We start from the raw sequence: 12,055 nt of genomic DNA on the forward strand, positions 1-12,055 counted from the left end.
AAATAAGAGTACTCGCATTAACTTGAACCTATTACGCATGGTCTCACAGTCTAAAATATCAATCTGTATATATACGGATCGTTTTGGTATTTTTTTTAGCTGAAATTTTCTGTCGTAGAAATTGACAAAGTAACAATTTAAAGGTTTTAGACTTGTTTTCACGATTGTATTAGTTATACATCATTGCTACTAGGTTAATGTTATGCTATATGCTGGTGAACTACCATCCTATTTGGTACAATGGTCCAGATTATTACAAGGACATGCATTATTGCGTCCTTGACGTCGTCATGGCTACTTTCAATGTTACTGAATGTTTTCAGTATGTTGTCTCATCCCGAAAAAGGAATAGGTAAGGTTTTATTATTTGCTTCCGTCATATCTTTGGACAAAAGCTGTGACTTCTAGATAAGTTGAGTAGTCGAATCTACGAATATTGTGGTATATAGTGCTGTAATAGTACCGTGGCCTGTCCACCAATCTGCTGTCGATACTTGTTGTAATCGGTTAATTTCCTTTAATGTAGCTGGATGTCTGAATGTGAAATGGTGGATTTTTCTTAAACTTATTAAAATGACTTCTGGGCCAATATGCTTTCAATTAAAAAAATGTAGTCATAGACCCTGTTTTTTTTTCATTCAAAATACATTGAAATTAACAGTTATTTTATTTGGGCTACATTGGGGGAATTTAATTTTTTCTTGTTGAAGAAACATTAAACGACAGAATGAGTCCTTTTCGAGGGCTTTGTCAGTTGCACCTATTTATTTGATTTGTCTTATATTGAGCAGTAATAAAATTTTCCAAGATAAGGGAGAGGGTTCGGCGACTGCAATCAATATGGTCCTCAAATACGCCAAAAATCACTAGGACCACGTTTTCCGCACCTAATCTATATATATTTCTGTCCCAAGCCAGGAGTCTGTTTTTCATGGCTTGTTGTGTGTTGCTGAATATCATACTAGTATTCGTTTATGTTATTGTATATAAATCGAGGTTGTTGACTTTCTTGTTTGTATCGTTTTGCATTTTGTCATGGTTGGACCATTTATAGCTTGCAATGCGGTATGGGTTTGCTCATTGTTGAAGGCCGTACGTTAACCTACAGTTGCTAACAAGAACGTCATTTGATCTTTGCATGGTATTTAATAATTTGTCTCTTTGGCATTCATACCACGTCTTCTTATTTTATACTAAAATCACTTTAATCAGTACTCACACCTGCAGATCGATCATTGTATGTGCATAAAGGCCTTTCGTTTTATTTTACCATCTATTTAAACTATAAGATAAAAGATTGAGTCAATATATACCAAACAAGCGATATGATGACATAATCAAAATATGTATACCAAGCATTCAAGGAAGTTTTTAGCAACATATAAAAGGCGATCTTACGACGGGATTTTCTTCCCTTTATTTTCCAGTGGTATTTATGTTCTTCTTCAGATGATTTAATTTAAATGGAAGTTACCGAACTAAACAAAAATCCATAATGTAAAAGAGTATACGCCCTAACACACTGAGTCCCGCAGTGGTAGTTAGATAAAATAATAAAGTATTTAACATTTAGAAAAAAAGGAAATAAATACGTTGTTGAAGAAGGTTAAACAATCACCCGGATGTATATAAGGATTGACTTGCTCTTAAAACTTGCGCAATATTGACAGGCGATAATATCACCCAATAAGTAGAGTAAGTATTTACTGAATATTTTGTAATCAATGTCATACATAATTTATTAATTTTTACACAGTTTATAGTCATTAAACAAGAAATAGCATTTGATATTATTACAATATTTATAGTTTAGTACAATTAAACCAAGGCATGTACAGATAATACGATACTTCAGTTTCATACAGGAGATAGAACAATGCGAATTTAAAATGCCCCTCTATTAAACCCTCTATTAATTGTCGTTTGATATCTATAGTCCTTCAGCGGTGTCTATTTTGTTTGTATGTTTATAGCAGGGCATTATCGGTTATTAATTTGCCACTGGACGTTAAGCAAACAACAATCAACAAATTAGTCAGTTTTAGCATTGATCGCTAGAAATTGGAACCGACTATTCTTCAGTCATCATGTTATTGAAATTGTAACTGTGTTTAGAAACTTCTGAATAAAATATGAAATGTAAATTTACTGTTCTAAAAGAGTATAAAGAGAAACTGATTTCACATATATTATGAATGTGGTAATATGGTATACGTGTTGGCCGGGAAGTAATTTGTATCTGTTCTGTTTTTCCGCGACATATTTTTAGATTTTTACTTATTGTGATAATCAGAATTATGAAATGTTTTTATATAAATGCTAAACACTCAGCGGAAACCTTACAGCACGCAATTGCTATTATAGTCGGCAAATTTGTACACTTACTGCAAAAACATGTGGGGAATATCTACTAACCAGACGGAAATGTACTAAATTTACGGAAATTGTGAACTTTTTTAGTTCCTTGAAAAATAGTATGTATGTTCATTACTGATAACGCATTGATTTATTGTTATAAACTTTCAATTGAGGAAAATTGTTGGTTTACACCGAAAAGCCACTATTGATTCATTGATTAGATTTTTGTTTTACTTGCACTATTCGGTTGTAAAAGTAGAAAGGAAGAAGTAAAAATCATTTAAAAAATTAAAATCTATAGTTTTGATACACTTCCCAAAAGGCTTCAAACGAGTATTCGTGTCAATCTGTTGCAAATCGAGTGCAGATTATAAAGTACATTGGAAGATAACTGTAATGCATTTAACAAATAGAAAGTTATCTCCCTTGGTATGAGATTCATAGAGCTTTCTATAGAATTTATATTTCACTCGGTAATGGTCTGTATATTAAATCTTTTTTTATGAAAAGCATAACATAATCATATGTATGTGTTTAACTAGTAAATAAAATGTTGCACGATCCTGAAGTAGAGTCGTACTCACCTTAAAAAAATATGCGTTTCACTTTTGATGGTTGACCCGTTTTGTTAATGTAATGAATAGAAGCATAATATTTTTACGATGGAAATTACAGAGCCTTTTGTCTAAATTTGTAAATCTTAATCTTCGTAATTTTTCAAATAAGTCATATACATTTATTTTCCCCTTCTATTTTCACTTCATTTGTGATCCAGGTGTTTTTACCTGCAACTATCAACATAGCAAACTGGTCTGTGATTTCATCCTTGCCAAGACTTCATACAAGTTATATATGTGTAATTTCGTTAATATAGATAAATATTTAGTTTAAAAAAAATCTGTTTATATGTTTTGCACCCAATTCATACAATTCATTTGAAAAATTACGACTTAACATTTTAACAGCAAAATGAATGTAAATAATTATATTCTCTGTAAAACTAAATTGCTTATCTAATCTTAGTTGAGAGAGTGCCCTGAAACAAGGTATTTCTTACCCTGAAATATATTCGTTTAACAACGGTAAATCACGTAGAACAACAAATTTCTGAAAGGCAACACAGTTCAACTACCAATTCTCAAAATTGCTAAAAGAACGGAGTTTTCGATTTTGATTATGAAAAATAAGGAATGAAAATAAATTGTTTATGTGTTTTACTATGAATTATTTTATGATGCAAACATTTATTTATATAAATATTGACGGGAAAAAATAATGCCAAAATATATAAAAAGTTATTAATTCATCGCAATAATCTTTGCTATTGTGATTAGTGGTCGCTTGGTTTATATTTAGGGGTTCTTAAAAGATTTTGTCCGCCTTCTTTTTCATTACATATGCAACACTTATATTTTCGGTGTGAAAGTTTGAAAGCTACATGCAGAGAATTGAAAATGTTATGGATGACAAATCAGAAAATTTAGCCAACCTGAAAATTTCAAACAAGATTTAGAAAATGTTTTTCAAGGGAATAATGGGATTATTTTCCTGAACAAGATATTATTGCTGTATTTTGTGAAAGTTTCAATCAAATAATGAATCTTAGATTTTAAAAACACGCTTTAGTCTTGTCTTAGGTAAAAATTTTGTCCTTCATCGTTTGATATCATATTTTTTGTCATTTCATATAGATTTAAAATGCATTCAATTTACAGTTTGAAAATTACCCTCGATCTACTATTATGTAATCGAAATGTCATCGGTCTTGGTTTGCCTTTTTCAAATTGTATAAATTGATTTTAATATTTGAAAAACTTCCAACTATTTATGTATGCTACTTTTGGATAGACATGTACATTATACGTTTTAAGAAACAAAGTTGTCATTTTAATTAAACGACGAAAAACAAAGAAAGGCATACATTTTGTGGAGAGTTGTCTCATTGACAATCATACCACATCTTCTTTTTTATATATTGTATAAGTTGTTCGGTTTTGATTTATTAGACCGAAGTAGAAATACTCTTCGTAAGTATAGCAACTTTTATTAAGAATCTTTGCCAACATATGACACTAAACTTTTTTATAAGTGTTTTTACCGAACATGATAAAAAAAAAAAGAAGTTATTATAGTCTACAAATTTATTGGCAGAAGGAAACTTTAAGATATTTTTTTCTCTCTATTTGATTGTTACTTTGATGGAACTCAACCATGTTTATAATTTTGGTGAGAGTTGGAAACTCATGCTAGCTGCAATCATAGTTTATTGTTTCACTGTATATGGAATATAAAAGCTTTTAAAATTTCGTTACGCTGACATGTATATATTTCTGAAAATGTCAGTCTTACTGCTTTTGCATTCTTACAGGAATACCAAATTTGTTCCATTTCTACCAAGTAACATTATAATTGTAAAATTGTATTTTCTTACAGGTCATAAACATGTCTTCTGACACACCAAAACGACGAATACTTGTGTGTGGGGGAGGAAATGGTGCCCATTGTCTATCCACGTTAGCTGCCTCACAGAAAAATTCAAAGGTACACGTTCTGACATTATTTCAAGACGAGGCTGACCGCTGGACAAAACTATGTGAGGATTCTGATGTAAAATTGACAATAACGGATTTAGATGGAAGCCAGCGAGAACAATTTGCAAAGCCAACTTTGGTAACGAAAGATACAGAAAAGGCGATGTGTGGTGTCGAGATCATTTTCCTTGTCGTACCAGCTTTCGCTCATGAACAATATTTTAAGGCTATAGAACCACATTTCCAACCGAATACACTGATTGTTGGACTTCCCGGACAGGCAGGATTTGAATTTCAGTGTAGAAGTATATTAGGCGACAAAGCGAACACGTGCACTATAGCATCACTAGAATCACTGCCTTGGGCATGTCGTATATTAGAATTCGGTAGACACGCCCAGATCCTTGGGGCAAAAGATTCTTTAGGAATATCATACATTAAGGGAAAGACGTGTAAATTACCTTTTCCAATAGTCGCATCCATTCAGGATATTATTGGTACAAAACCCAAAATAGAAGAAATACAGAACTACATTGCAATCAACTTGATGGCAAAATCTATGGTCCATCCTCCAATTCTTTACGGAAAATGGAAAAACTGGGATGGAAAACCTTTACAGAATGAACCTTTATTTTATCAAGGTATAGATGAAATACAAGCAGACTTGTTATCTCAAGTCAGTGACGAACTGATAGCCACTGGGGAAAAGTTGGAGCAAGTCAAAGAGGGTATAGACATGTCACAAGTTATGCATATCTATGATTGGTACAAAACCTACTATAAAGATCAAATAACTGATAAAAGTTGTCTTATGAAGGCCATGCAAACCAACAATGCGTATGACGGACTTGTACATCCCATGATTAAAACTGAAGACGGCTACGTACCAAATTTCAATTACCGATACACAACCGAGGATATTCCATTTGGTCTTGTTGTAATGAAGGGCATTGCTGAAATCGCTGGAGTAGATACTCCAGTCATGGATGAAATCATTTTATGGGCACAAAAAAAACTAGGCAAGGAGTACATCGTGGGGTCGAAACTTTCGGGAAAAGATGTTGGCACAGCCAGAGCACCTCAGTCATTCGGTCTAAAAACTGTCGATGAACTTTTTGATACTTAATGGCCTAAATGGTTTTGAATGGTTAGGTTTCTTGTGCCATCATATTAATTTATTTATTTTTTTTTTATAGCTAATATATTTAAGGAACAGTATTATTATCTACCTTATACAAAAAAGTTAACTATTTTATTTGTATAGATTATGGTAACAGCTTTAAATGCTAATGTGTTTTATCTTAGTAAATCAGCAATACACTCTCATTTTCTTGAATTTAATCATTTTAAAATGTTTGTGCAATACTATGCTTATGGTAAATAATTATACGGCATCTGGATTCATTTGCTTTCTTAATTATGCGAGCTTTTTTCAGTATCTGTTGTTATTCGTGATACACAGGGCGTTGTAGTTATCTCCCTTATATAAGATATTTTATTAAAGTTTTGATTTATAATACGTTTTGCAGTCTTTGTTTTATTTTCGCACTTCACCTGTTTTGAAAGAAAAAATAGGTTCACAAAGCGAAAGGGTAACAACCATTGTTTCCCGTCAACAATGGTCAGATACAATTTCATCAAATGTCCCATTTAAGTTTATTTTCGTAATTTTCAAAGACGGTATCAAATTAATTTTAAAAAGTCATCTTGATATTTCTTGAATAAACAGATACCTCCAAAATGCACACATCTATAGTTACTTGTTTTGTCGAAGGAAGCGCTTTGGCACTGCTATGAATACGGAAAATAAACACAGTATATTATGATGTTTAGCCTAACCATGCATGCAAAACTAACAGACTAACTGAAGGTAAGTAATTATGTATAAAAAAACAATGCTACATAAACATATGCATACATCAACATGCAACTTTGTTAGTCTTAAATGCTTATTAATCATTTTTCATTTATATGTTTCCGAGTTAAGTGTGACGTCCATTTTCACTGAACTAGTACACAATTTTGCTAAAGGGCCACTGAAGCCCACCTCTGGGTGCGGAACTTTCTCTCTATGTTGAAGCCCCATTGGTGGCCTTATGCTGTTTTCTGTTCTTATGTATTATTGTGTCTTTGACACATTCCCCATTTCCATTTTCCATTTTATAAATATATATATATATATATCAATACTATTTTACAAGCAAATTTTGAAATAAGAAATATCCTCATTTAATCGTATACAAGGACAAAATTCGTTTTGGGAAATAACGTCCGTTCTGAACACTTAGTATGGACCATATAAATAGTAAAACTAGATGAATACACTTTAAAGTTTACAAATACAGAGTGAAAAAATCAAGAATAGTATCTATTGATTTATTGCAAAATGCAAATCACAGATTCTTTGCTTAGCGTATATCATTAAACAACTGACCCTAACGCAATTTTCAAATATACTACACCAACCTCACAATGATTTCATTCTTATAAAACAAAGAAATACAAATCCTTTACAACCAATTACTACTAATAATGTATAAATGATATAGAAAAAATAACATCAAAATGAATGTGTATATTGGTATGTGTCAATAAAACGAATAGATTTTAGCACTTTTGGATACCGGTACTACTGTTGTCTTTATTTAAAACCATAATGATTTATTAATAAAAAGAATGTTTTCAAGATTGATAAGATGTCTGGTGTTTTTTTTATAATCCATCAAATTGAGAGAAATTGCTATTTTTATAAATCAAACTTTCATTGAAAAAAAAAGTTTGTTCTTAAAAGTTGGAATGTATACCACCGATTCAAAGGTAAGGTATAAGGGTTACATCCATTCGCCCATCCACCAGTATGTAACGCAATTCTGTCGCACTTTTTTCTCGGAAACTACACGTCATAGCTCTTGATTACATGACACCAAGTTTCGTTTGGTTATGCAGTACAATGTGACAAGTAATCAGCTCATCTGATGTTCTACTTCCTGTTTTCCAAATTCATAAAACATGCTAATCTTTAATCCATAAAAATAAATGAAGATGAAAGCTTAAAATTAAAACACACATTTCGAAAAATAGACAAGACTGTCAACGGTATTAACAACACAGACATTAAAAAACGAAATAACAAAAAATACAACATTGAAGACTATTACAAAAGCAACAAGATGAAACAGAGAATGGAAATTGAGAATGTGTCCAAGAGATAACAACCCGACCAAAGAGTATAAAACAGCCCAAGGCCACAAATGGGTCTTCAACAAAGCAAGAAAATCCCGCACCCAGAGGCGTGCTTTAGTTGACCTCTAAAAACAAAAGTGTATATATACTAGTTCAGTGAAAATGGACAGCATACTAAACTCCAAAACATATAAATGAACTACAATCAAAAACACATAAACCACTAACAAAGGCCAGAGGCTCCTGACTTCGAACAGGCGCAAAATTGCGGCGAGGTTAAACATGTTTTGTGAGATATCAACCCTCATCCAATACCTCTAGCCAAGGTAGAATAAACAAACACACACCAATATATACGCACAGTAAAAGTCATATTAAAAGAAGTCCGAGTTCATTATGAGTAATAAACTAATATATACCAGGATTAAAATTTTGTATTTACGCCAGACCTGCGTTTCGTCTACACAAGACTCATCAGTGACACTCGATTAGAAAAAAGTTAAAAAGGCCAAATTAGTACGAAGTTGAAGAGCGTAAAGGACCAAAAATTCTTAAAAGATTTGCCAAATAAAGCTAAGGTAATCTATTTCTGAGGTAAAAAAGCCTTAGTATTTTAAAAATTCAAAGTTTTTTTATACAGTTGATTTATAGTTATGACCATATCAATGATAATTCGTGTCAACACAAAAGTGCTGACTACTGGACTCAACCAACAGTGGAATCGACCCAGTGGTTGTAAATAAACTCCATCATAGATACCAGGATTGAAATTTTGTATTTACGTCAGACGCGCGTTTCGTCTATTAAAAAAGGTTTAAAATACTGATCAATTACTATTAGAAATAATAAAATAGGGTTGCTGTTACTTTCAACAGCATGGGTCGTATCCTAACATCTTGAAGATGGGTAAATAAAATAAAATAAGCAAAATGACAATGACACATTAACTAACTAAGGACTACTAGCAGCTACTGACATGCCAGTTCCAGACATCAATTAAACTGATTGAAAGTTTTCAAAGAACTCCTTTTAAGACAAAATATTGGAAGAATTCAGGTGCTCCATAATATTTAGCTGTTCTGCACGACTAGTTGCAATCATCTCTTTGCTCGTGAAAAGACAATAGGTGGTGTTACAACCAATGAGGACGATACCGTGTATAGAAATAAAGATGTGCTTTTTCTGTTGTATTGTTGATGGTTTTCCTCACTTTTGTCCGAAAATATATGTGTACATTATCCTAAGCCAAGTATAAAACCTACAAACTATCCAATAAAAAAGGTATTGCAGCTAGACAGTAAAGTGAGCTCAAAAATTATCCAAAACCAAAGTTAAATTAACCTTACAGTTGTTTTGCCGTCCTCAAAACAAATGTCAAATGCATAAAATACTCAGCTATCTTTATACAAAACCAAGAAAGTCAGCAACTTCTTCATTACTTGAAAACGACAGTAAATGTTACGGGTTTATTAAAAGTTTTAGTTAAGCACAGAAACAGTAAGAAAATAAGAGCTAAATGATATCAAGCAAGCAACACATTGTAAACTTCTATAGGTCAAATCCAATTGGCAAATACACTTATAAAAGTATTTATAAGATATGACTCAGTTTTAACATCTAGACATTTCGAAGGTTGACTATGGTATGGAAATATGGTAATTTCTTGACTTCTCAGTCATTTTCGTAATGATACTAAAATCGATGTTAAGTAGGGGTCCATATAGGGTCGCTTGCTTCTATCCAACATGACTTATTTTACAGTGGCATTCGTAATTCCTGTCCTTAAACACAATCGACCCCTTTGCAGAACATACCGAATTGGATTTACCAATAAATCATTTTGACAACTAGCATCAGAAATCTTCAGTACGAACACATTATTATATCTAAGCAAAGTACGAAAATGTCGTATGTTGAAGATCGGTAAGGAAAATGAAAAGTTGGGATAAGTAACAAAATGTGTTTAATACTTTACCAATGAGTGTGTTTCAAAAATAAAAAAAAAAAAGATTAAAAATATATCAATATTACCAAAATTCAATTTAATTTTACATAATTTCTCACAGGCACTTGTCTCAGAATTTTTTTTCCTATAGACCTTAATATAACATGTTATATTAAGGTATATATCGGAATTTTTTTTCTGAGACAAGTGCCTGTGTAATTTCTATAAAAGAAAAATCTCAGTTGCAGTTACATTTTTTTCTTGTGTAAGAAGAATCGTTCATTTTGATTTTTAGGGGAAACGATTTTCAGTATGGAGAGAGTAATATCGCCTATCAACTGTATCGAGCATCCAAAATTGCTCTTGAGTTATTATTGTTCCAGTCATGATACAGTATTCTGTGAAAATTGTAAAACTGAACTACATGGATCTTGTGTTGAAGTTCACACTGTTAAGAATGCAGCAAAGTCAATAAGTGATGGCGAAATTGTAAAGGCACTAGTTTCCCGCATAACGGAAGCAAAGGAGTCACTATCAGGTACAACCGACAAACTTGAAGACAACATTGCTACTTTAAGCCAACAATATGACAGCATTAAGCAAAATATTTTCACTGCGCGACAATCTATCAATCAGTATTTTGATTCTCTGGAGTCAGAATTGACTAATCTTGTACATGAACGCTGCATTAAAGGTGTAGAAGAGAAAATAGTTGAACTGGAGAGAAGGAATTATACTTTAGACCAATGGGAAGACGATCTACAGTTAGCCATGCACAGTGATGATGAGGAAATGCTCTTTGCCGTAGTGAAGATCTTAAGTAAATTACAGAATGATATGGAATCATATTTGAATGACATTCTTGAAGAAATAAAAATAACACATGTAAGATGGACACCAATAAAAACAGACAGGGCTTCAATAGTTTCCTTTGTTGGCAAAGTGTCTTTGACTGAAATGTCATCCAAAATTCAAGACCCAAGTTCTGGTAAATGTACGAAAGCCTTGTCAACCGACTCAAGTCGGAATTCGCCAAGCAACATTGGAGCCGTTAATATTTCACAGGAAAGTAAATCAGAGCAAGGTCTAGAAAAGGTGTCAATAAAAACACAACAAGGATGGGATGAAATTTCTAGTAAAGTTAAGGACGAGGAAGTAGAAATAACCGGTGTAAATGCGGGCTTAAATCGAGCATGTTCAAAAAACAACATTGAATTAATTAAAACACCCACTGTTATCGATTTAGTAGATGAACTTTCGAAAGAAGTCAACAAGTCTAATGACACAAGTTACCAAACGGAAACAAAAGTTGATGAGAAAATAGACCAAGAAAACAATAGCGAGAAAACCCAACCAATCGAGAATTTACTGAACAAACAGGACGTCGATGCTATACCTGATAATGAAAGAAAAATGACAAGTACAAGAGGGTCTAGTAGAAGTAAAGCAGATACAATTATTTATAGTGCAAAGTCTAAATTTGAAGCAACTAACTTAGGCCGGAAAAATAGAACAGAAGTGCAGCGAGGATTATTTTTGACAAATGAAGGCATGCTATTCATGGATAAGACTAACAAACACATTTTCATATGCAATAAAGAAGGGCAAATGCTTCATAAGATTAGCCTAAATAATGAACCCCAAGATGTGACAATGTTGGATGAAGATCGTGCAGTGGCAACTATAGGGGACAACGGAATTCAAATGGTCAACATACACAGCTTACGAAAAGAAAAAGCTCACGATGTCGGGGGATTCTGTGGGGGTATCACATCATATAAAGGACAAATAATTGTAAGTGTTGATAAGAAATTGCGTTTGCTCGACGCTTTTGGGTATACACTGCGTCGTTTGCAACATGATGGTAGCGCCTCATTTGTCTGTTCAGATAATGCGGGTAAGATATATTATACCGACTCAATGGATCATGCCGTCCATTGCATAGCATGGTTTGGAATCCCAGTGTTTACCTACAGCAACAAGGGCTTAAAGTGTCCAATGGGTATCGTTGTCGATTCTGATTGGTTCGTCTACGTGG

The 12,055-nt window shown here is 32.8% G+C and overlaps 1 protein-coding gene across 2 annotated transcripts; it reads left to right on the top strand.

Moving 5' to 3' along the window:
• The first annotated feature begins 333 nt into the window (after positions 1–333).
• Positions 334–6,411, top strand: LOC143044866 (opine dehydrogenase-like). Of its 2 annotated transcripts, none has more exons than XM_076217090.1 (2): positions 334–352; positions 4,792–6,411. In XM_076217090.1, exon 2 carries the CDS (start codon positions 4,801–4,803, stop codon positions 6,013–6,015), a length of 1,215 nt encoding a protein of 404 aa, XP_076073205.1. In that variant the 5' UTR covers positions 334–352; positions 4,792–4,800; the 3' UTR covers positions 6,016–6,411. The 2 variants fall into 2 exon arrangements, with proteins under 2 accessions (XP_076073205.1, XP_076073198.1); XM_076217083.1 differs by lacking the exon at positions 334–352 and adding an exon at positions 1,540–1,695.
• The last annotated feature ends 5,644 nt before the right edge of the window (positions 6,412–12,055 follow it).

Source organism: Mytilus galloprovincialis, chromosome 1 (assembly GCF_965363235.1).
Source record: "Mytilus galloprovincialis chromosome 1, xbMytGall1.hap1.1, whole genome shotgun sequence".
Taxonomy (NCBI): Eukaryota; Metazoa; Mollusca; class Bivalvia; order Mytilida; family Mytilidae; genus Mytilus; species Mytilus galloprovincialis.